At 37.9% G+C, this 24,689-nt stretch overlaps 1 protein-coding gene across 3 annotated transcripts in view; it reads right to left on the bottom strand.

The window, feature by feature from the left end:
- The window catches only part of ARIH2 (ariadne RBR E3 ubiquitin protein ligase 2), a 45,717-nt gene that overhangs the window by 13,635 nt on the left and 7,393 nt on the right, over positions 1–24,689 (bottom strand). For 2 of the 3 annotated variants that reach the window (XM_031470277.2, XM_031470278.2), the window contains exons 4-5: positions 3,412–3,479; positions 181–244 (exon numbers count right to left, since the gene is read on the bottom strand). In XM_031470277.2, coding sequence (XP_031326137.1) covers positions 181–244; positions 3,412–3,479 — 132 coding nt within the window. Of the gene's footprint in view, positions 1–180; positions 245–3,411; positions 3,480–13,891; positions 13,938–24,689 lie in introns of all 3 variants that reach the window. The other variant, XM_031470279.2, reaches the window with a different exon arrangement.

The raw sequence follows: 24,689 nt of genomic DNA on the forward strand, positions 1-24,689 counted from the left end.
CCTCATCTATGAGGAAATTTTCCAAACTATAATGGAAATGGAAGACTTAGGCCCATATTGGAACAAATATCTTGGACGTATTGCACTATAAACAAAACAAGATAGTTCTCAACAACACTGTGAGCCACAGCAAAAGTCACGTGCATCAGAAGAAGCCTTACTCAAGTAGGAAACACTCACATGTTTCGATGGACTGGGCTGAACTCGAGCCTCAACAAGCAGCTGAGCAGAATTAGACTTGTACCTACAAAACAAAAAGCAGAAATAAAGGGAATCAGAAACTGAAGACAAACACTCCTACCTCTGAACAAAACCAGGACAGACCAGCATGTGCTGCAGTCATACTAAAGTGTCTTTGTCTTTTAATTACCTTCTCACAAAACCAAGCTTCCTTTTACCTTACTACAAATACTTTTTCCTTTTTCAAATTCTTTAGCTCTCAGTTGGCATGAGAATAAAATCCTGTTTTAAAGGCACTGAACTATATGAAAAATACTTACTAAGGACCATATCTGCTATAAGTCCCCTTCTGGAATTACAGGCAAATATCTCTTCAGAATAGGAAAGGATATCTTAATACACAAAAAATGCAAAGCATAAAGGAAAACGCTGACAAATTATGCTACATTTAAGAACTTCAGTTCATCAGAAGACATGACACAGTGAAAAGCCAAGCTATAATTGAAAGATAATTCAACACATATAAAACAGGCCAAAAAAATGACATTCAGAATAAACAAAACAAAATAAAAACTCCTAAAAGTTCATTTGAAATGAAAAATAACAATAAAAAATGGGCAAAAGACACAGCAGGCATGCCAAGGGTGCGGGGGGTGGGAAGGGACAGACTGGGACTTTAAAACGTAGATTAGATAAACAAGATTATACTGTATAGCACAGGGAAATATATACAAGATCTTGTGGTAGCTCACAGCACAAAAAAAAAATGTGACAATGAATATATGTATGTTCATGTATAACTGAAAAATTGTGCTCTACACTGGAATTTGACACAACATTGTAAAATGACTACTACTCAATAAAAAAGATGTTAAAAAAAAAAAAAGACAAGCAGGCATTTCACAGAAGCAGCACAAATCATTACTGAATATATGAAAAGATACTCAATCTCCTCAGTAGTCTGAGACATTGAAATTAAAAACAATTTATAAACAAACAAACAAATACAATTAGATGCCATTTATACTACCAGATTGTAAAGCTTGAAATCGGACAGTGTCAGGAACACTCATATATTATTAGTGGGCATGAAACATGGCACCATCACTTTGGAAAACATTCTAATATTATCTAGTACAGCTGAAGAAATACATACCCTACAGCCCAGCAATTCAGTTTCTATACTTAACCCTAGAAAAATTATGTGACACTGTGAGTCATGTACAAGAGATTTCAGAGCTGCATTATTTATAACAGCAAAAACCCCTGAAAATTCACAAATTTTTTTGGGAGAGAGGTAATTAGGTTTATAGTTTATTTGTCTTTAATGGAGGTACTAGGGACTGAACCCAGGACCTTGTGCATGCTAGGCACCCATTCAAACAATGAGCTATACCCTTCCCACCTTCACAAATGGTTTTTGACAGAAGGATGAATGTCATGAAATGCAACCTTGTTAATTTAAAAAGCTGAAGAACACATACAAAATGATTCCATGTCTGTGAAGTTCTAAAAACATACAAAACTAAAAGATACATAGTTTATGAATAAGTAAGAATATGTTGTATACCAGAAATTGACACAACATTGTAAACTGACTATACTTCAATTAAAAAAAAAGAATAAATAAGAAGACTATCAATACCGAATTCAAGATACTGGTCATCTAGGAGAGGAAGGAAGTGCATGTGGCCAGGCAGGGACTGCCACCAGAGGCCTCTGGGTAGTGTCAGAGGGTTTCTTGTTTGGGTGGACACTTAGAATGTTTGCTTTATTTATTTTTAAAACCTACACACATCACACATACCCATGAGTGGTGTGCACACTCACGTACACATTTTTTAAAAAGAAGTATTTCATAATAAAAATTTAATTTCTTTCTGGAAAGAGTGTGACATAAGTACATTTAAAATAAAAAACAGTTATCATGTGGCAACAGAAGTGCTGCACAAAGTCCAGGTAAACGCATTACCAAGATACCAGGAGTCTGAGCGGGGAAGAACTACGTCTCATATGTGTGATTTCCTTACTCCAGCACCTAGTCAGAATGCCTCCTTCAACTTTTATTCCTAGTTCTCACACTAGTATCTTAATCTTTAGCCATCTAAATCTTTTCCATTGCCAATTTAGGCAGGAGAGTTTGTACAATGATTGATCCCCACTACTGGAACCTAAGTGGTTCCAGAGTTTGGGTAGCTGAAGCAGAAGTGCCAACAGTGAAGTTCATCTGGAAGTCTATCTAAATGCATTCAGCTCTTGAGTACAGAGAGTGAGAGTGCTGTTAGTGAACCAGGAAAGCATTTGCCCCTTCATGAGTGGGCTGAGCTGCTCCAGCTGGTCTGGTCTTCTTACTCTAAAGAAGGAAAAGCACGACCTTCCCCTGCAGGTAACAGAATCGCACCACATAGAGAAAGGAAGACGCACTGCAGTGTGGAAGAGCAAGGGAGTGACCAGTGCTTCTCACCAGGGACAATTTTGGCTTCAGGGGTTATTTGGCACTCTAGTAGCATGTCTGATTTAAGGAATTCTAGTAGATAGAGCCCAGGGATTGATCAAACCTCCTACAACTCACAGAACAGTCCTGTCACAACAAAGAGTTATATAGCCCAAAATGTTATAGTGCTGAGGGTGAGAAGCCCTGAGCTAGACTGAAGCACGTGCCTTTAAGAGTGGGGCACAGGGGATCTCCCTAGAGGATGCAGGAGGAGGAGAAACCCTTCCTCCTGACAATGTCCAAGACATCTTGAGACCCTAAAGGTCTGTGCCCCAAGGGCTCTGGTTCTGGAGGTGGGTGGTAAGCTGGTTGACATTTTCTCTGAAGGCAATCTACACTACATTATGACCTATTCCTCACTTGATGTGTCCAAAAGAAGTAACTAGAGATTTTAACAACTGTTATGTAGAAGGGCACTGATGAAAAACTAATAATGGCATAAGAAATTTGAACGAACTTCACTGCCTAAACACCAGGGGTTTGGAAATGTATGGAACATCTATACGATAAAATACTATGCCAGCATTAAAACTGAGGTAGAAAGAACATGCTGAGAACATGGAATATTCTCTATATATTGAGAGAAAAAAGGCTATACAATATGATCCAGTATTTTAAAAATATAATATGCACATTGTAAGGACATTCTCCAAAACATAAACAATAATCACCACTGGGTGGGTAGGCAAAGAAGGGAGCTACGGGTGATGCCATTTCTCCTTTCTCAAACACCTTACCTGTCCAGTATCTCTGCGACTTGCCAGTGGAAATTAACTAATATAAGTTTAGCAACTGAATGAGATACCTAGAAAGAAGAAAGGAAAAATCAAATTACAACTGTAGTTTCAGAGTCCTCCACATTTTGAGAAATGCATACATGCATACATTCATGTCTACTGCAGGCCCAGGCTTGATTTCCAAATTCTTCCTCTTGGTTCTCTGCTTCATCTTTTAAGTTCAGACTCATAATCTAAATGATTTCCCGGATCTCTTAATTTTTTTCTATATTTATTTTCATTAACGACCCTTGAAATAAATTGGTTTGATTTGAAACTTAAGCAAAATCATCCCATTTACAGTAACAACAACACAGCATCCAATTTAGGCAAAAGAGTTGTGGGTTCCCTAATGTAATTTAGGTTTTCTCAAGCTGCTGTAGGAGGCAATACATGTAAAGTGCACCTCTAATTAGGCCTGTTACTTGCAGAAAATCTCTGAGCTTGGACTTCCTGTACAAACCCAGCAAAACAAAGCAAAACAAACAAAAAACACTCCAACCAATGAGCCCTAATTCCAAGGATGATTTAAAAGTCTGTAGGCAGCCCTTCTGGCTTCTACACTCTCTTTTAAAGTACAATGGTTATAGCTAACAAAGAGCTTCAGAAGGTGCTCTGAACTAGAAATTCTACTTCTGTAAATTCTTTCTGAGGAAATGATAAGGCATATGTACAGTGCAGTGTTATTTACTAGAGCGAAAAATTAGAAATAACCTTATGGTCCAACAGAAAGAAAACAGACAAATAATATATGACAGGTCTATGCAATGGATTACCATGCATTCACTGAAAAGGATGTTGCAGAGGTAAGTTTACTGACACAGAAAGTAGTTCACATTTATTTTAACATTTAATGTTCACAAGGCAAGTTAGCTAGTTATAAAACAGAATACCCTAAGTATCAAGACTGGGCTGGGGGCCTAATCTAATATGGCTGGTGGCCTGGAGATTAGGATGCATTTGGAGGTCGAGAGAAAGCACTGCACAGCATGATGATGATACTGAATCAAGGAGAAACAAGGAGCTCTCTTCAGCCTAGGGAGCCAAGAGAACACACAGAACCTTGGTACTCTGCTCAATGGAATGAGTCTTCACACAGGAGCAACCAAGGGCCTATAAGGTGGTGCATGCCTGGTCCACAGACAAGAATTGCAGAAGGGAAGACACAGTGGCCAACACGTGGTCCTGATCCCTAGAGCTCAAATCACTCCTGAAAGGAGACAGGTACGTCCCTATTAAACAGGGGCATGTCCCAATGCACCATCAGTGTCAAAGGCTGGGCAGTGAGTGAGCGCTTCCCGGTCCTACAACCCAGGCACATTTGAAATCAACCAAGGGCTCAAGACAGCTTACTTCACTAAGGGTGGTGGGTAGGGGGGTCCTCCACTTCCCTTCCATACTAGGTAAGAGGCATCTGGCCCATGCATGTTGCTGTAGTATTTACTTGTTGAGGCCCACGGAGACTTTAGGCCTAGGATTCCTGAGTTATAGCTGATATTCCTTCTATATGATTGTATAATACACAACAGACAACAATCACAGAATGAAAACAGAGACAAAACATTTGGTCTAAAATGTTATTGTTAAATTGTTAAAATTTGCTTGAATGTAGCTTTTGGCTACAAATATATTTTTAAAACCTGATAATGATACTGCTTTAGATGAGCTCCTTGCTGGAACCTTTTTAGTCTTCTCTTACCGAGGGGGGCCCAGTCAGACTTATACCCACTGTTTTCTGTCCTAACTTCTAAATGTCTCATGGTGCAGTGGCTACCAGGTCCTATCAAAGGCACTCAGGAAACCAGAGGAGTCCTGGCCATGTTCAGCAGCCACCTTCCCTTACCACCACAGATGGTTTAGGGTGGAACCTTTAGGCTAAGAACAGGAGTCAGGTGGCTTCTCACAGATCCACAGAGCCCAGAAATGGACTGGACACACGGTAGCCACTCAATACATGCTGATTATTAAATGACATTATGTCTTTAATCTGTGGATTTTCAAAATGAAATTTCTTGACCTTCCTTAAGAAACAATTTTAACACCACATCTGGTCTGATCCCTTGATCTAAGCAGCACTAACAGCAGCAACAAAGCCTCAGAATTAGCACACCAGGTATAGCCCATTCATGGAAAACAACACAACCCTCTGCTGAAACTGAAAATTTTACTGATGACTACAAGTCCACTAATGATCAACTCAGAATATTCCAGCAGAGCTGAGTTCTGCTAAGAATAGGTAATGTGAAGAGAAGATGCATCTAGCACTTTATAGGCACATGCGTCCACTGAATGCACCTCCCACCAGCCCTCTGCAGGAGGAGCTACTGTGATCCCCATATCACAGATGGTGAGGGGCAGTGAGAACTGCCCATATCATGTCTGTAGTATATATCACAGAAGATCAGGGACTCCTCCCCTCAATAAACCACTATAAACCTGAAGGAATTCTGAGACCATTAATTTAAGCAAAATGCAGAATTACTGCACCTTGCCCAGTAATGGACACTAGGGAAGATCTACAGCGAAGTCAGGTTCCAAAAGGCCCTCTGAGCAAAACAGCACAGGCGTGGAGGAAGAGTACCTCAAAGAATTTATGCTAAAAGGCAGTCTCAGGGAGGCCACCTCCTCCCTGATTTGAGTCACAAGAGAGAACTGACTTCACACCACCCCGCCCTCCTCAGCAGTCTCCTAGAAGAGACCTCAGGTGACCTGAGAACAGAAAAGGGGGGGGGGGGGGCTGTGGCAGCCCATACTTAAGCCATCTTCAGCAGAAGGACGTACATACAAACCTTATGTATGACATTAAAACAGTAAAGATAAAATCTTTCTTAGAGTACAAACAGCTGAGCTCTCTCATGAATGAACTACCATTTACTGTTTAATACTCAAAGAGCTTATTAGCAATACATTCTGAATCTATCCATTCTGAATCTATTGGACAACACTTCACAACTGCAGAGTCTTCCACTCTTATGTATTCAATCACGGAGGAGGAAATCTTTCAGCAGAACCAAGATGAACTCTTGCAGAACTGTTTTGTTTGTTTGTTCTTCCTCTTTTTTCTTTATGGGGAGGAGGTAATTGGGTTTATTTATTTATATTTGGAGGAGGTACTGGAGATTGAACCCAGGACCTCATGTATGCTAAGCATGCACTCTACCACTTGAGTTATACCCTCCCCCCCAGAACTGTTTTGTTTTGATCAAGAAACTAACAACCTGTTTAGTAGTTAGGATTATGTCTTATCAAGGACTTATAATGAAAGGTCAAACTTTCCCCAATCAACCACCGAAAGCCAAAAAAAGACTAAATACTTAGGAAGAAAAACGACCATGTCATGTTCAAAATAAATTTATGGTTCTATTAGATCAACTTGTAATAAGAACACTAAAAGTCTTATTAATTTATGAGGTTTTTTTCTATTTCTGAAAACACTAATCAAGGAAAAGACTAGAAACTAAGAACTAGGAAGTTTCTGTCCAAAAATCTCGAGTCCCAAGGTAATTACTCACAGATAAATCTGAGCCTCTCCTCACAGAGACAGAATCAAGTCCATCATTCAATCCCAGGGGTCAAAGAGGGCCCCTCTCAATGGAAATAGGAATCTCACTATTTCCAGAACGCCTGGGAATATCACCCCTGTCTAAATTGCAAACCCTTTGCTGGTGGAATTTGTCCACTTTGGACAGTCACAAGACCATGAGTCAAGCATAGTTCTGATGAATTTAACACTCTCAAGAGGAGAGTTGTTTTCCCATCCCACTACTCCTCCCCCAAAATGTTGAACTACATTTTAAAGCTATTCTCAAGAATCATACTTGATAATTTATATATAATACTTTAGAAAGTTTAGTGGGTATAACTGCCCATAGGAATTCAATTCGGTTCATAGTTTGACAAAATGTTGATTTTAATTGCTGAATTTCAATCTATCAGAATTGTTGATGGTGGATATACTAAGGTATTCTCTGTTTTTTGTGTGTGTTTGTGGGGGGGGGGGGAGGTAACGAGGTTTATTTATTTATTTTAATGGAGGTACTGGGGATTGAATCCGGGACCTTGTGCATGCTAAGCATGCACTCTACCACTGAGCTGAACCCTCCGTCACACTGAGGTATTCTTTATACACATACACCAGGCAATATAAACTCCCTTGTTGCCAAGTTCAACAAACATTTCTCATGCTTCATCTCACACTTAAATTTCCTCTGCCTTCACACCTCTCTTGGTCTCTGTGATGAGTCTCTCACAGCACCTGTTCAGGTATTTTAAACATGCTCTTCCTCCTGAATGCCCATCTTGGCACTGGAGGCATCCGACACCTCCCTTGGCCTTTTCCTCTATGTCTCACTCTTACTTAACACTTCACCCTCTCCCATCACCACCATTCCAATGCCCAAATCTCAAGTCCTGCCTCTCCTAAGCACTCCTATCAGAAGGTTTCACTATCACCTGGACAAAGGGAAGGTATATTATACTGATATGCCAGTGTCTGTTGTCTGGACCCCTCCACTCCATAATTCTCAGGATGAGTTTCCTGAAGCTTCAACATAATAATTACAGTAATGGACAATTCTTAGCACTCTCACATCTTGTCCGGATCAGTTTACCCATTTAAAACCTAACAGTGCTCTCCAGCATTGACAAGACAAAACCCTAAGCGTTAGTGGAATAGTCATTAGGATCCAATGCAGAACCACCGCCCTGAGGAGTCCAGCAATAGACCAAATGATTCCAGCATCCCAATGAGGCTTCCTAAGTGTTCTCTGCCAAGCACACTCTTCTTATATAACAAATATTTGGAAATTAAAAAACGTAATTCTATAGAACCTGTATGTCAAAGAAGAAATCACAAGAAAAACAGAAGATGTTTTGAACTGAATGACAATGAAAATACCATAAAGTTGTGAGATGCAGCTAATATAATGCCTAGAGGGAAATTTAAAACTGTAAATGTTTATACTAGAAAAGAAAGGTCCAAAAATCAATGACATAAGGGCCCACCTAAAGAAAGCTAGAAGATGATAAAACTCAAAGTGAAAAGAAGGAAATAATAGATAAAAACAGCAGTAAAATCCAAAACAGTGAAAATCAATAAAGTCCAAAAGCTGATTCTTTAAAAAGATCAGTAAAGCTGACAAAAACTTTAGCTAGAACAATTGAGAAGAGAATACAAATTGCCAAAAACAAGAGTGAAAGAGGGACTATCCCCTACACATTTAACAGATATTAAATGCAAAATAAGAAAATACTATGAATAATTGAATTTTAATAAATTTGGTATCTTAGATGAAACTGATAAATTCCTCAAAAAATATTTACCAAAACTGACACAAAATGAAAAAGAAAAACTGAATAGCTCTGTATCTAATAAAGACATTGAATTCATGATCAAAAATTTCCTCACAAAATTCCAGACCCAGAAGTTTTTACTGGTGAATTCTACCAACACTAATCTTATACAAACACTTTCAGAAACCAGAGCAAGAAGGAATACTTCTAACAAACTCACTTGATGAGCCTAACATAACCCTGATATAAAAGTCTGACAAAAATGCAACAAAAATAAAATTACAGACAAACATGCCTTATGAACACAGATACAAAAACCAATCTAAATATCTGAGCAAATTCAATCCAGCAATACAGAAAAAGGATCAAGTATCATAATCAAGTGAGATTTATCCCAGGAATAGAAGGCTAATTTAACATCTGAAATCTCCTAACATATTTCACTGAATTAACAAAATAAAGGCAGAAAAAACCCAAATGATCATTTCAGTAGATGCAAGAAAACTCATTTGACAAAATTCCATAATCATTCAAGATAAAAATTCTTAGCAAATTAAGAAGAAAAATTAACTGCCTGAATCCAATATAGGGCATCTACGGAAAACATACTCAATGAAACAGTGAATGTTAAGATCAGGAAAATGGCAGGGATGACCACTTTTAACATTTCATTTAACATTATATTGAAGGTCTTACCCAGGGCAATTAAAAAAAAAAAAAGACATACTGAAAGATTAGAAAGGAAGAAGCAAATCTATCTCCATTCCTAGATAAAATGACTGTTTACACAGAAAATCCTAAAAGAATCTACAAAACTATTACTAGAAGGAATAAATTTAGTAAGATAACAGAATAGAAGATCAAGATATAAAAATCAAATATATTTCGATATAGCAGCAAACAAATGAAAACCAAGATTTTAAACAGGTGAAAAATACTTATAAATATATTTTATTTACCCCAATATATCTAAAATATTATTTCAACATGTAATCCACAAAGAATTATTACTGAACTATATTTTACATCCTTTTTTTCATCTAAGTCATCAAAGTCCACTGTATATTTTACAATTATAGCACATACCAATTCAAACTGGCCACATTTCAAAAGTCCAATATACATGTGATCACAGCTACCATACCAGACAACACAGCTATACACTGAACACAGTAATCAAAATCAAAGAAGGGGTTCTTGGTACAAATAGTTGAGCCTAAAATTTGTAGAAATGTAAAAGGAACCAGTATATCCAAAGCAATCTTGAAAGAGCAAAGTTGGAGGACTTAACACCACCTGACTTCAAGGCTTACTATAAAGCTACAACAATCAAGGCAGTGGGGTACTGGCTTAAGGAAAAATATACAAATCAATGGAACAGAATATGGTCCAGAAGTAAACTCATGCACTTATGGTTAATTTTCCACAAAGGTGCCAAGGTAATTCAATGGAGGATAGGACAGACTTTTCAACAAATGGCTCTGGAATAACTGAAGATCATTATACAAAACAAACAGATAAAATACAGAACTTACTTCATACCACAGAAAAATTAACTCAAAATCGGTCACAGATTTAAATGAAACTGAAAACTACAAAGCTTCTAGAAGAAAACGGAGAAGAAAACCTTTGTGACATCAGTTTCAGGCAAAGATTTCTTAGATATGACACTGAAAGCACAATCCTTAAAAGAAAAAATATGATAAACTGGACTTCATTAAAATTAAACTTCTACTCTTCAAAAGATATTTATAAGAAAATGGGAGAGACAGGCCACAAAATGGGAGAAAATAATCATGTATCATTTACCTGATAAAGAACTTAATTAAGAACATATAAAGAGCTCATACAACCCAATAATAGGACAAACACCCTAATTTTTAAAAAATGGGCAAAAGATTTGAAAAGACACTTCAACAAAAAAAGTGTCAATAGCAAGTACGCACGAGAAGATCCTCAACATTATTAGTCATTAGAGAAACACAAATTAAAAACTACAAGATACCACTTGACACTTATTAGAATGATTATAATCCAGAAGACTGACAGCACTAGGTGCTAGCAAATGGGTGGAGAAACTGAAACCCTTATATAACACTGGTGGGAATGTAAGTAACAGTCACCTCGGAAAACAGTTTGGTAGTTTCTTAAAATGTTAAACTTACCATATGACCTAGCAACCCATTCCTAGATATCGATCCAAGAGAAATGACAACATGTCCACATAAAACCCTGGATGGGAATGACCATAGCAGCGTATTTCATAACAGCCAAAACTGGAATCAACCCAAATGTTCATCAACTGATGAAAGAATGGATAAACAAAATGTGGTATATGTCCATACAATGGAAAATCATCACTGGTCAATGAAAGGAAAGCATTACTGATGTGATATAACATGGATGAAACTAGAAAATATTATGCTAAGTGAAAGCAGCCAGACACAAAAGACTAAATATTGTATGATTCAATTTATATGAAATTTCTAAAACAGGCAAAACTATGCAGGCAGCAAGATAATCAGCAGTTGCCTGGGACTGGGAGCAAGGACAGACTACAAACGGGCACAAAGGAACTTACGGACTACAAACCGACACAAAGGAGCTTTCTGGGTGATGAAAATGTTCTATAACTTGGATTGTGGTGATGGTTGTACATCTGTTTATATTTACTAAAACTTGTTTAGTGGTTTTACTTAAAATGGGTGAATTTAATAGAATGTAAATACCTCAATAAAGCCATATAAAAATAAAATCAACTGATGGATAGATACAGAATAAAGTAAATGCAGCAAAGATTAGCAATTGTCTAATCTAAAAGGTAGGTATATGAATGTCCACTGTACAATTCTTTAAACTTCTTTATATGTTTTAAAATTTCCACAAAGTTGGGGGCAAAGTCTGCCAAATATAATCCAATGGCAATCATCTGCCTAAACAAATGTCACAATAAACAAAGGGTTGACCCTTACACTATTGCATCAAATAGTTCACTCTGACCTTTTACTTACTCCTCAAAATGAAAAATTCCCCTTCAGAGATTTTAGGATGGTTTTGACAAAAGGTTAACTGATTATACAATGTGAATTTCAGCATAAATAAGTCTGTAATGCTGATAACTTCACAACACTCCTGGCTCTCACTAAATCTTTCAGATCAAGAAGCCTTCTTAGTGTTCCATTGGATGCTCTTCTTCCAGTCTGTCAGCTTCTTAAACTATTGCTGTTCCATAGGGTACAGCTCTCAGACCTGCTTTCTTCTCACGTCTTTGCCTGTCTTTGAGCAATCATATTTGTGCCTAAGCCTTGGTCAGTGGGACCATAAGCCCTGAAGATAAGAACTCCTCTCTTCTTTCCCAGGGGAGCTGGGAAAGGGAGTGTGACCAATCAGAGTGGGGAAGGGAGGGCAAGTAGTGGTACAAAGTTCACCAAAGACTAAAGGGTGCCCTGAAGACCCTGGGTGGTCCAGAGAAGGCTTTCACAGAGTCAAAGTTGGGGTCAGAGTAGAGGTCAAGTATAGCCCATCTTCTCCACCTTTTCCTCCCTCATTATCTGTGCCCTCAAATCTAACCCACAATGGATCAGAAGCCTCTGGAGAGCTTTTCCTCTAGCTTGAAACTATGGAGTCACCTCTGTTGTTATCTGCCCTGGACACTGCTCTGCATTGCCAATCCAACCTGGCTTTGTTTTGCCATTACATTTACAATCTCAACACCCTTGGATGGTTTTCAGATCTTTATTTCAGGAAGTATTTTGCTATATGCATATAAAAAAGGACTGTGCTACTGTACATCACTAGTCCCCAAAGGTTGCAGGCAAACTTCTGTCATCCTCCATAGTCTGTGTTTGGGACAGATACTTAAAAGATATTTCCCTGATACAGGCACTCAAAACAGGCACTCAAAACATGTTCAGTAGTTACCACCCATGCATAAATACCTACAGGAGTAGACAGCTGCAGGAAAGTCAAGTTCTCCTTTCTGTTCTTTAATAAAGACTATATTAATTGTGCACACAATTCTATCCCTACTTCACAAGCAGTTTTTAGAGGATGGAGTGGGTGGTGGGAGGTGAACCTGATGGGGAAATCCAGGATATGAGCCAATGATGCTATGATTTTCTCACAGAGATGTAATCAAGTGTACATGAATACTTTTAGCTGCTGTTATCAGTAGTTCCTAACATGATCAACAGCACACAAGTCCACAACCTCAGTATTTCATCAGATATTCTGGATGCACTTTCTCCCATGATCTAAGGGCTTCAGAGACTAGAGAAATGAAATAATGTAAACATCAACCTGTCAACGTGGAACAGAGACTACCTTGGTAAGAGAAAATTTCTGGATCTATGTGGCCTCTGACCCATGCATTACAAGGAGACAGATGCAGGGTTCCAGGAGCTTAGATTAGGCAACTTCAGCAGCAATTTGGTTACTGGCTTATACTTTAGCATTCCTGTGACTTGCTGCCCTACTCTATGTTTCAACTTTATATCTTTTCTCCATTAGGTCCCTAAGCAGAAAGCAGACTGTGATGAAAAAAATGTTCAAATCACAGGATCCCAAGTCCACCTAAAGTTTGTTAGTAAATGAGAGCCACAAATTTATTTTCTGATTTCCACCAAACCCTTCCCCCTAGAAAAATACAAGTCTCTGTCACAATTTTATAAGTTAATCTTTGGAACAGACATTTCTTGATCTGACCACAAAAACTTAAAGTACCAGAGAGAGATAAATCCTGCTACTGAAGGAAACAATAAGTACATACATTGTTCTGGACCATTTCAGATACACAGCCAACATCTATCTTTGGGGAAAATGTTTTAAGAATTTCAGGAAATTTAACAATTGACATCCTAGAGTACCTGGATGGTATATGTTTATTATGCAAAATAATGCACAGAACATGCTACTTTTATGTAAGGATCAAGGCACATACTGAATAGCTTTAATTCCTGACAACAGTTCCCCAAGGAAACCCCTCAGCATGGTCAGTTGTTTCTTTATCTTTTTGGTTTTCTATAGCTGGTTCAAGCTGTCCAGCCCTCAGGGACAAGTTAAAAACACAGCTTGCAAATAGCCATTTTTCCCCCAGAAAAAAGAAATTCAGCAGCCCACCAAAACTGTCACCAGCCCTTCCCACACTTACCAGTGCCATAGGGAGGATGCAGCTGATGGCAGTGAGCATCAACGGCCTGAAAAAATACAGGTGGTAGTTTCAATTTTTATTTAGAATTCTTACTTGCCAACTGCCTGAAATCTTTTAAGGCTACACGAATGGGTCTCCATTCCTCAGCCTGTCATTAAGCCACTTCGTGGTCCAATCACATTTGTTAACAAACACTAATGGTCATTCACTAAAAAGCAGAGATGAAGGAAAAGAGTGAATTCTGGGCCTGGAGTAAAAAGGGACATGATATAGGAAAACTAGCCTAAGGAGATCAAGATGGATGGATTCAGGTCTTGGAGGGTAAAGGGTGAGGCGAGAAAGTACTGAAAGAATAAGAGAAAAGAGTAAGGTTAAAGCACAGAGACAAAGGAGTAGGTGAACATCAGCCTAGAATGGGGGCAAAATCAGCAGTGGTGCTGGTAGTGGGGTCTCACTGGGCCTCTGACCATAGGCAAGGCTCACCCCTAAAGTCTAATTTAAGTGGTGGGCCTTCTCTTCTTGCATACCTCACACCTTCACACTCTCAGCATCTGAAAGGTCAGCTCTCTGGCACCTGATCACAACTCTGCTTCCTTCCTCTTTGTCTTTACAGGTCTGCATGGAGGGCTGACTTGTAATTGAGGCACCCATGTAAGTGCTTTAAAAAATCTGATCAATGAAGATAAATTTGAAGATTTCTCTCCAGTCTAACCTTAATTTAGTCCTGTTATGGTCTCTGATCATTAAAATCAATACCAAAGACATCCCAAAACCTCACTAAATAATTTATGCAAAATACAGTAAAGCAAAAATATGAAAGACATCCATTCCTTGACCATGAGGGTCTTTTTTTTTAATTATTATGAAAAATTCCAAGTATCAACAAAAGTGAAGAGTATAATGAAACCCATGTACCCATCATCCAGCTCCAACATCAACTCATGGCCAGGCCCACTGTTATCGATCCCCTACCCTCTAGATTATTGTGAAATAAATCCCAGCCAGCATGCCTTTTAGGGTTTGCATTTCAGTGAAAACCTCTGGGAGATACTTAGTACAAAAGGCTGATTACAGCCCCCTTCTAGAATTCTAACAGTTTTTCAGGGGGATGCCTTATAATGGCAGAATGACCACTACTTCAGTGAACCAAGGTCATATCCAGCAACCAAACCAAAAGAAATGGAGATAAGAGCTGATAGCCAATGAAATGCACATAGTAGGACTAAAAGTCAAGTCTCCTACCATGTTCCTGCAGCCCATCTTGTCCAAAAGTGATCTCAAACAATGCTCTGTCTCTTCCCATTACTGCAACTGTGAGGAGGCAAAGGAGAGGGAATACCAAATACCTTCTAGGCAGTTCAAGCTAGGTCACCTCTCTTCTCCAGAGGACACTTCAGAGGCTAGCGTATCAGTGACAAAGTCATAAATTTCAGCAGCATGTTTCAAAGACAGAGCCACTGACTGCTGTTGTTAGCTATGCTCAAAATATATAACCCTGTTTTTATAACCTTTCTGTTCATGTAAAACTATTAGAATAGAAGCTCCTCTCTGAGGGAAGAGATTTTTAAGAACACTTTCCATCTCTGCCATACCCAAGCATGGAGAACAATGCCTGTGCCAGTACTAGGTCCTATATGCTAACACTACCTCTGCCTGTCTCCTGGGGTCTAGTCTCAAGTCACTGAATATCCATATCCTCCTCCAGAGCCCAGGTAGGCACCAAGGTCTTCCAAGGCCTCAGGAGGTGCACATTCTAGCAGGAGAGGCCAGAGACAGCTCTAGAAGGGAGGTTTTTAAAATAAGAAAAAAAAAAAAAAAGGATGGAGGGCTGAGAGGTCTTCTGAGGGCTACTGGAAGGGCAGAAGTGCTGATAGGAGGTTTGAGAAAGCAAAAATCAAACATTAGGGAGAGGAGCAATAGAAGAGTTTAGGCTGGAGTCTGGGGAAGCCACTTTAAGTTTTTCAACAAAACAAGATAAAATGGTGCTTTTAGTGGATATGTCAGAAACTATGAAATAGTAATAGAAAAAAATTTTTATTTATTTATACCTCCTTTCTCATCATTCTAAAAAAGGAGGAAGAAACTAAAGGGAGAGAGATCTTGAAGTTATTTTATGGTAGAGGTCAAACTACTTATTCCCCATCTTTCCTAGCATCTATCTAAAAGTTAAAACAACAGAAGACACTCAGGAAACACTTCTTTATTGAGAATCAACAAATTCTTAACCTATCCCAATTACCAATGAACAACAGAAAAACCAAATGGTTTATAAAAAGCACTTTGATGAAAAGGAACAAAACTTGCACCCCTATTCCTCCCTACCCCAATCCTCCCAGTCTTCCTGTCCAGAAATCTCTACCAGTCACCTGTATGGGTTTTTCTGGTTGTTATCAACATCGCTGGTGCCCGTAATTCTCTACCAGACTTAGCTTACTTGTACCACCCCCTTCCAAGCCCCAAGTTTTTGATATTTAAATCACTATTTTCAGTTCCTCCATCAGTTGCTTTTGCAATTGTAAGATACTGTTTACAGGATGAGAACTGCACTTCCTACCTTGAGCTTCTAACATCAGCACCCTTGGCCCACTCAAAGGAATTCATACATCGGACACAAATACTCCTGTTATATGCTGCAAATTAATTACTCATACTTGTGCCATATGTGTTTGCTTTGTATTTATTTGGCTTGTGATTTTTTTGTGTGTACTTTTTCTGCTTTGCATGGAATTCTAACTTCCTTTCCCATCGTGAAGAGTTCATGGCTTTTTCACCACATCCCAACCATCTTCCAGCTTCTTCATTCTACTGCTTGGAATCACCTCATTCCTATTCCTGAAGAAATTTTTCTTGGATCCCACCAAGTTTCTGTTCAAATCTGGGCTATTTTCCAGGCCTGTTATACAGCTGAACATCATGAGACTTTTCACTGGACTACCAGGTTAGTTCAACCATTTCCTGAATTCTTTATTTTTCTCTTTTTTGATTTTCATCTTGAAGTAACTATTTCAGAAAAGGTACAATGGAAGTAAATTTCATGAGTCCTTGCACATCTGAAAATGAGTTTATTTTGCAGTGACAGAATTCTAGATTCGAACTATTTTCTCTCAGGACTTTGAAGGCCACTGCTCCACTGTCTTCTGGTAGTCACTGTTGCTGATAAGACATCTGATTTCCATTTCTTTTAGAAGACTCAGTATGTCTTCATGGAAATTTTTAGGGTTTTCTGTCTATCCTCATTTTTCTGAAATTTCACAATGACAATTCTGGCAGTAGGTCTTTCTTTATTCTTCTGGGAAATAGGCAGTCCCTTTCAATATGAAGACTGCTCCTCCCTTTGGTTCCTAGAAATTTTCTTCTTACACTTTAAGTATTTTCTTCCCTTCAATTTTTTGTTCTCACTTTCCACAAATCCTAGTAAATGCTAGGTCTCTGGATTGATCTTCCATACCTCTTTTCTCCACATACATTTTTTTACCTGCATTTTGGCTTTATATTGAGAGATTTTCTTGATTTTACCTTTTGATCTAAGAAATATTTTTGTTTATGAGGGGGAGGTAATTAGGTTTGTTTATTTATTTATATTTGGAGGAGATAGTGGGGATTGAACCCAGAACCTCATGCATGCTAAGCATGTGCTCTACCATTTGAGCTATACCCTCCCCCACCAGAATATTTTTTAACTTAGCAAAATAATTCATCTCCACAAGCTCTTTCTTATTTTGTTTCCTCCTGATGACATATGATTGTTTTATAGATGCTACACCTTTTTGAGTATCTTGGGAAGTACTAAATAGGGCACTTTTTAAAACAAGCAAAATTATCTACTGTTTCAGCTGTTTCAGTCTGTTTCAGCTAAGGTTAATTTTTTTTGTTTCCCTTTCATTTTGCATGTTTTCTTCACATGTCTGGTGATTTCTGGTTAGCCATTTACATTAAAAAACGAATGGCCACTCAAAAAAGGGGATGAAGTACTGATAAATGCTACAACTTGGATGAACCTCAAAAACATTATATTAAGTAAAAGCAACCAGACACAAAAAGTCACATATTGCATGATTCCATTTATACAACATACATGGAATAGGTAAATCCAGAGACATAAAAGCAGATTAGTGGCTGCCAGGGACAGGGGGAGTGGAGAGTAACTGCTTAATGGGTACCAAGTTTCCTTTTGGGGTAAAGAAAATGTATTGGAACTAGATGGAGAGAAGGGATGCATAACATTGTATGAGTGTACTAAATGCCACTGAAATGTATACTTTAAAATGGCTAATTTTATGTGAATATTACAATCAAGGAAATGAATCCTAACTCTGTGTATATGAACAGAACCTGCCAACTGACGGGCTTTTCTTTAGGGTAAGTGATCAGAGGCAGCTATTACTCAAGACTCAAGGGCCCCTAAAATGACAAATGAGGACAGCCAAATCTCACACTTTCTAAGGGCCCTGTTTCTCCCCAGGTAATTCTATTTCTTAAAAATAAGCAGATTATTTTGCCTAAAAACCAAGTTGGGGCAGGGTTGACTGTTCGACATACAGAACCCCCTATGTACAGCACGCTTATCTCTTCTTTGTTAGTCAAGTCAGAGCCCACAACCCCTTCAAAGACATGCTGGACAAACTAGCTCGCATGTGCAATGATTTCTCATATGTTACCCTCCCCCCACGCTCTCTTTGTTATCATGTATGTCTTTACTTTTATTTTCATGGTATTTAAAAATGGAGAAGCACCCTTATATCTACCTCATGCTCTTTAATAATAACCTCTCCCTGCCCTCTCCAGCTCTCTAGACACCTATTAATTTACTTTCTTTTACAATAGATAAGTTTGCATTTTCTAGTATTTTATATGATTGAAATAGTAATTTATTCATTTTTTTGATTTTTAAAATTATAGTTGATTTACAATGCTGTTAGTTCCAGGTGTACAGCAAAGTGTTCAATTATACATACATATATATAAATCTGTTCCTTTTCAGATTCTTTTCTATTACAGGTTATTACAAGATATAGAATATAGTTCTCTGTGCTACACAGTATGCCTTTATTGATTATTTATTTTACATATAGTAGTATGTATATTAATCCCAAACTCCTAATTTATCTTTCCCTCCACCTTCCCCTTTGCTAACTTTGTTTGTTTTCTATGTCTAAGTCTCCTTCTGTTTTGTAAATAAGTTCATTTGTATAATTTTTTTAGATTCCACATAAGTGATATATATGATATTTGTCCTGTCTTACTTCACTTAGTATGATAATCTCTAGGGCCATCTATGTTGCTGCAAATGGCATTATTTCATTCTTTTTTATGGCTGAGTAACATTCCATTTTTTATATATATACACACATACACACATACACACACACACACACACCTTTTTTATCTGTTCATCTGTCAATGGACATTTAGGTTCTTTCCACGTCTTGGCTATTGTAAATAGTGCTGCTGTGAACACTGGGGTGCATATATCTTTTTGAATTAGAGTTTTCTCTGAGTATGTGCCCAGGAGTGCGATTGCTGGATCATATGGTAACTCTATTTTTACTTTTTTTTAAGAAACCTCCATACTGTTCTCCATAGTGGCTGCATCAATTTACATTCCCACCAACATAATTTATTCTTTTTCTCCCTGAGTTCCCTCATGAAGCATACTTATTTTGAGATTTATCAATGATGTTCATACAAGCAGCTCACTCTTTTTATACTGATGGGAGTATGCTATTCTATGGGTATACCACTATACATTCATTCATCTGTTTGTGGATATTTGGGTTGTTTCCAGTTTTTGGCTATTGCAAATAAAACCGTTACAGACATTTGAATATCAAACAAACAAACAAATGCAGAAGGGACAAACATGTGACAGCAGCCAACCATCTTGAAGCAAAGATGTGATGTGTTCTACTACAGTGCCATAAAATAAAAAACCTTTAAAACATTCACACCATATTTATGACTATAGATACTATTAGTCACTTTTACAGCTACTCATTATCAACATGGACAAAAGAACCCACTTTTACCTTGATAATGAAGTATGAAATTATGTTTACACATCAAAAAAATATTATAGGAAACCTTCCAATTTGCAAGTATAGGTAAGCAGTTTACATCCTACTCCCATTCTGGTTACAAAGCCAGTATACCCTGAATGTTGGATATATCATTTCAGCAGCCAAAGATAAAATACTCTCCTCTCTCCTCATTTCAATAACCTGAATCATTTCACAGTATTTTTTGTACCTCCACATGAATATAATGTAAAATACCTCAGCTCACCTCTGAAGATTCTGTTTCATTACATCTACATGAAGTTCTACATGAAGTTCAGGCTTCTGTATGAGAACTGCCATAACTAATTCTAACATGCACACCAAGCTGAGAGCCACACATTCATCAGGTATATACTAGCTCTACCTAAAAGTCAGCTGTCTTCAATTTACAAATGGGAGCATACAGAAATAGAGCCTCAGGGTTAGCTTCTCAACTACTGGCCTGGGCTTAGTCAGATCAACAACAAGCAACACTTACTGAGAATAAAACATAACCAGGCATTTTTGCCAGATGCTGATATATAAAAAAAAAAAAAATGTGGACCTCTATCTCAGAGTACAACCCCTGGCTTACATTCAACTAATTTCCAAACAGCATAAGTACATATCAAGAAACATGCACAAAGTGGTATAGCGGGAAGAGCATCCAACTGCCTAAGGGTCAAGGAGGGCTTCATGGGAGAAGGGAGTCAAAGGTAAATTCTCAGTTTCCAGCTTGGTGGATGGTGGTAATCACCAATTAAGACAGAGTCCAGAAAGCCAAGTTTGACTGTATTGGAGTTATCTTTTATTATAGAAGGCCACAAGGCTATCTAAAGACTAGAAAATGATGGTGAGAGCATTGAAGAGACTGGTAAAAGCCTAAAACAAGGAATAAAGGAAATGAGAGGGGGTAGAGCATGTACTGGACAGGAAAGAAACTGCAAGTCAAAGAGAGCAACATTTCCAGATAGAGACCATTCTCTGTTCATGATTATAAGAACAGCTCTGTTCTCCCTGTTAAAATCTCCAAAAAAAAACCTCTCATTCATTCCTGCCTGAACTTTCCTATATTTATGGTTGATAACCTGTGATTATCACAGTAAAACCATTTAAAAGCTTGTTGATAGTTTAAAGAAAAGGGAACACAACATAAGCTTCAAATTCTGGCAATGCATGTCAGCTTAAGTAATTAAGTCACAGGCAGAGACATTTCAGGACAAGTAAGATGAGAAGCTTCCTGCTGTCTCAGTCTGTACCTTTCTCAAATGTTTCCTACAACTCTTCCATCTTTTGGGGAGAGGAATCTAATCCTTTAAATTTTTCCTAGAGCAGTAGAGGGTAAAGATAAAGTTTAAACAAAAAAAAAAAAAAAAGAAGAAGAAATGTTGGGACAGAGCAAAAGTTAAAGTAACATAGAAGTATTTGGAGTCCCTCAATAACAAGGACCTCAAAACCAACTAAGCTGAGCACTTCATTAAGTGTTACTGTCAAGGCAGGTGCAAAGCCAAACATCACAGTTAACTAGAAATGTAGGAACAAAAGTCAGACTATATTCCCCTATAACCTTTTCCTGGTCTCAATTCAAAATTCAATTTGTGCTGTACATCAGAAATTGACACAACATCGTAAACTGACCATACTTCAATTAAAAAAAAAATCCAATTTGTGTTATTTTTACTTTTCTTATCAGTAGCCCCAGGAGGACACCACAGGCTCTGGATGAAGATAAAAGAATCCAAAATACATGACCCAACTATCACATGTGCACTTAAAGAAATCAGTTAGTAACATGTCACTATGAATCCTCCGCAATGTGGCTCCTAACCTATGACTCAAAATGCACAATTCTGAGAATGTGCTTTAAGGAACCACAACAAATGTGTGAAAGCAACATTACTGTTTGACTCTTGTCCTGCTTCCACCATGACTGTACTTGAATACTCCAGGGCCAGGCACTTTCCATGCATTATCTCCTTTAATGCTGTGCAGAAGGTATCATTATTTTATAGATGAGGAAACTGAAGCTTAAGAGATGTTGAGAAACTTGCCCATGGTCACATTATATTAAATGGTAGAAAAGGAACTGGAACCCGGTCATCTGACCATTAGTCCAGGCTCAACGGACATAAAGACCACATCCATGAAAATGCTCACAGCACTATAACCAGTCCCTGACAACTGTAACACACAAGTAGTCACCTAAATGCCCAATGAAGAAAGCTTGAGCAAATTATGGTTCAAGAACAAGATGGTGCACTACACACAAAATATTTATGAGAATGAAGTATAAACAGGAGATGTTTGAAATACACATAAAAAACTAGAATATATAAATATATATACATAATGATTACTAGAACGTACTGCAGTCCAGGGCAGGGATTTTGGTCTATTTTGTTCACAGCTATTCTTCCAGTGCCTGGCACATAGTAGGTGCTCAATAAATATTGGCTGAAATGAATGATTGAATGAATTGCAGCAGTTATATTATCTATAAATATGAATAACCTGAAGATAAGGAAGAAAACTCTTATTTTAAGTTAATGGAATTACGAATGATATTCTTTAATACTGTGGCAACATCTCAACAATAAAAATTTAAATATAAATTCAGGATTAAGACACAACTGTGGAATTAGAAACATCCCTTGATTACACATGGTTTACATGGTTCCTAAGGTAGTGTGAAAGTACAACAGAAGACTAGAATGAAAGCTGTCCTTGAATCCGACGAATAGCTTCTTTTCTGGAAGGCAGTGAGCATGTTGTGTGTGGTGCCAGGTACACAGTGAGCACACAAAGTCAATGATAACAATAACCTTTCTAAGCTGGCAAGTCAGGGACAACTCTAGCACTAGTTGTACTTAGGCAATTCTCAATGTCACTCTGGACATTTCTCATCTCCTCTTTAAAAATAAATTTATACATCAATAAAACACACATAAAACTTCCAGGCTACAGTACAGTGAAGTATGTCAACACTAACAACCAACTATTTGAAACACAGGAATTTAATCTAGATTCTACTGAGATACAGGCATGCAAAGAAATCTGACATCAAATCACAAAAATAGAAATCAGATGGCTGCTCAGCACACAAACATTCAGTGTTACTAGGCCTGACTTAAAGATACTTTCCCATGAGTATTAACAAGAAAACAACTATTATTTGGTTAATTAATGAATGCATAAATAAAAGTAAAATGTTCTTAAAATTCAGCTCTACCAGAATACAAGAAAGTTGATTTAATAAACAAAATGTCTTTTCCAGATATTATACAAAAATTTAGTGCCACTTGAGAGAAAGGCTAAATGTAAGGTATTTTTTGTTAAGACCATCAATTACTTATGTTACAAACGATAAATGCATAGAAACTAGGTTATTTCGAACAAGGGACTACAAAGACTTCTGCACCTGGGAGTCAGAAGCCCTGAAAACTCATGATGATTCATCCACAAAAGGGAAAAATGATCCACAGAAGAAGAATTTTGAGAGATTTTTCCAGCCACATGTTGCTGGATAGATAGCAAGCACTAGATCTTAAATTCAAGCTAGAGGGTGGCAGAATAGTGTGTTCTAGGGAACATTTTCCCAACTCTAGTGCAGTTAATAGAGCAATTCATAAAGCAAGAAGAATTGTAGTAAAAACACTCATAATAACCAGTTTTATTTTTCTAACCCTATCTGGGGAAAACCAGGCTTGAGAAAGTAAACAGCATAGTTCAGCACTCAAGTTAAAAAAATATACTCCTTTCCTCCAAAAGTAAAGACATGTCAGGCATCATTCATAATCCTCTACATTTTATTCCTTTTTACTTATACATCTGGTCTCCCACTCCAGATCAGAAAGTAACTTTCCCACTCCCATGCTTAATCAACCCATGGACTTCTGTTGCCTGCACAGCTGTTGCAACCCACCTTGAAGGTTCTCATATCAACACAAAGCTCAGATAGCTCACTGTAGCTCCGTGGACTAGATCTAGCCCAAAGTGGATTATTTCTTTTCCTTTCTGAAGCATGGGTGGGGCTCTGAGCAGCAACACTCCACTTTTGCCCATAGCCCTAACAAGCTGCTGAGAGAAGGAGCACCAAGAAGGAGCACACGATGCAGGAGACACTTCCGGCCCATCCCCAGTGCAGGTCTGCCTGGGCTCTGTCTGGGGCTCTGCCATGGCTAAGCCCCTTTCTGAGCAGCTTGACAGCAAATGCCTCATGAGTTTCAGGGAACAGTACTAATAGGATTCACTGAATGACTAAATACTTCTTAGCTAACTACTGCATATTTTGCAATAAAAATACCTGTTATTACTAAAAAGGGCCTCTCTCATCTATAGCAGTAACAATATTCTTTGTATAAGTTTCATATAAAAATATAGCATGTAAAAAAGGTAACTTTGTTTTCTTTAAAGACTCACATATGATCACTAAAAATATTCCTCAGAGATTTTCACCCTCTTATAACACAATCTTTCACGACTATTCCATCTGTGTAGGATGATAGCTCACTCCCCAAAGAATACTTCTGTTTTGCCATTATTCGAACACCAGTAGTTTCCCCCTGATAACAAACAAGCATTTTCTCTGCTATCTATCCTCAGCCCTTAATCTGATTCTCTGGGCACTTTTCTTTCTCACTTAATGACCTTATTCATGGATTGGTCCCAGAATACATACAGGAAGTTACTCTCTGACACAAGGACCCTCACTAAACCAGAAGTCCAGCATCACAAACAACTGGGATTTTTCTACTTAAGAAACT

Source organism: Camelus dromedarius, chromosome 17 (genome assembly GCF_036321535.1).
Source record: "Camelus dromedarius isolate mCamDro1 chromosome 17, mCamDro1.pat, whole genome shotgun sequence".
Taxonomy (NCBI): domain Eukaryota; kingdom Metazoa; phylum Chordata; class Mammalia; order Artiodactyla; family Camelidae; genus Camelus; species Camelus dromedarius.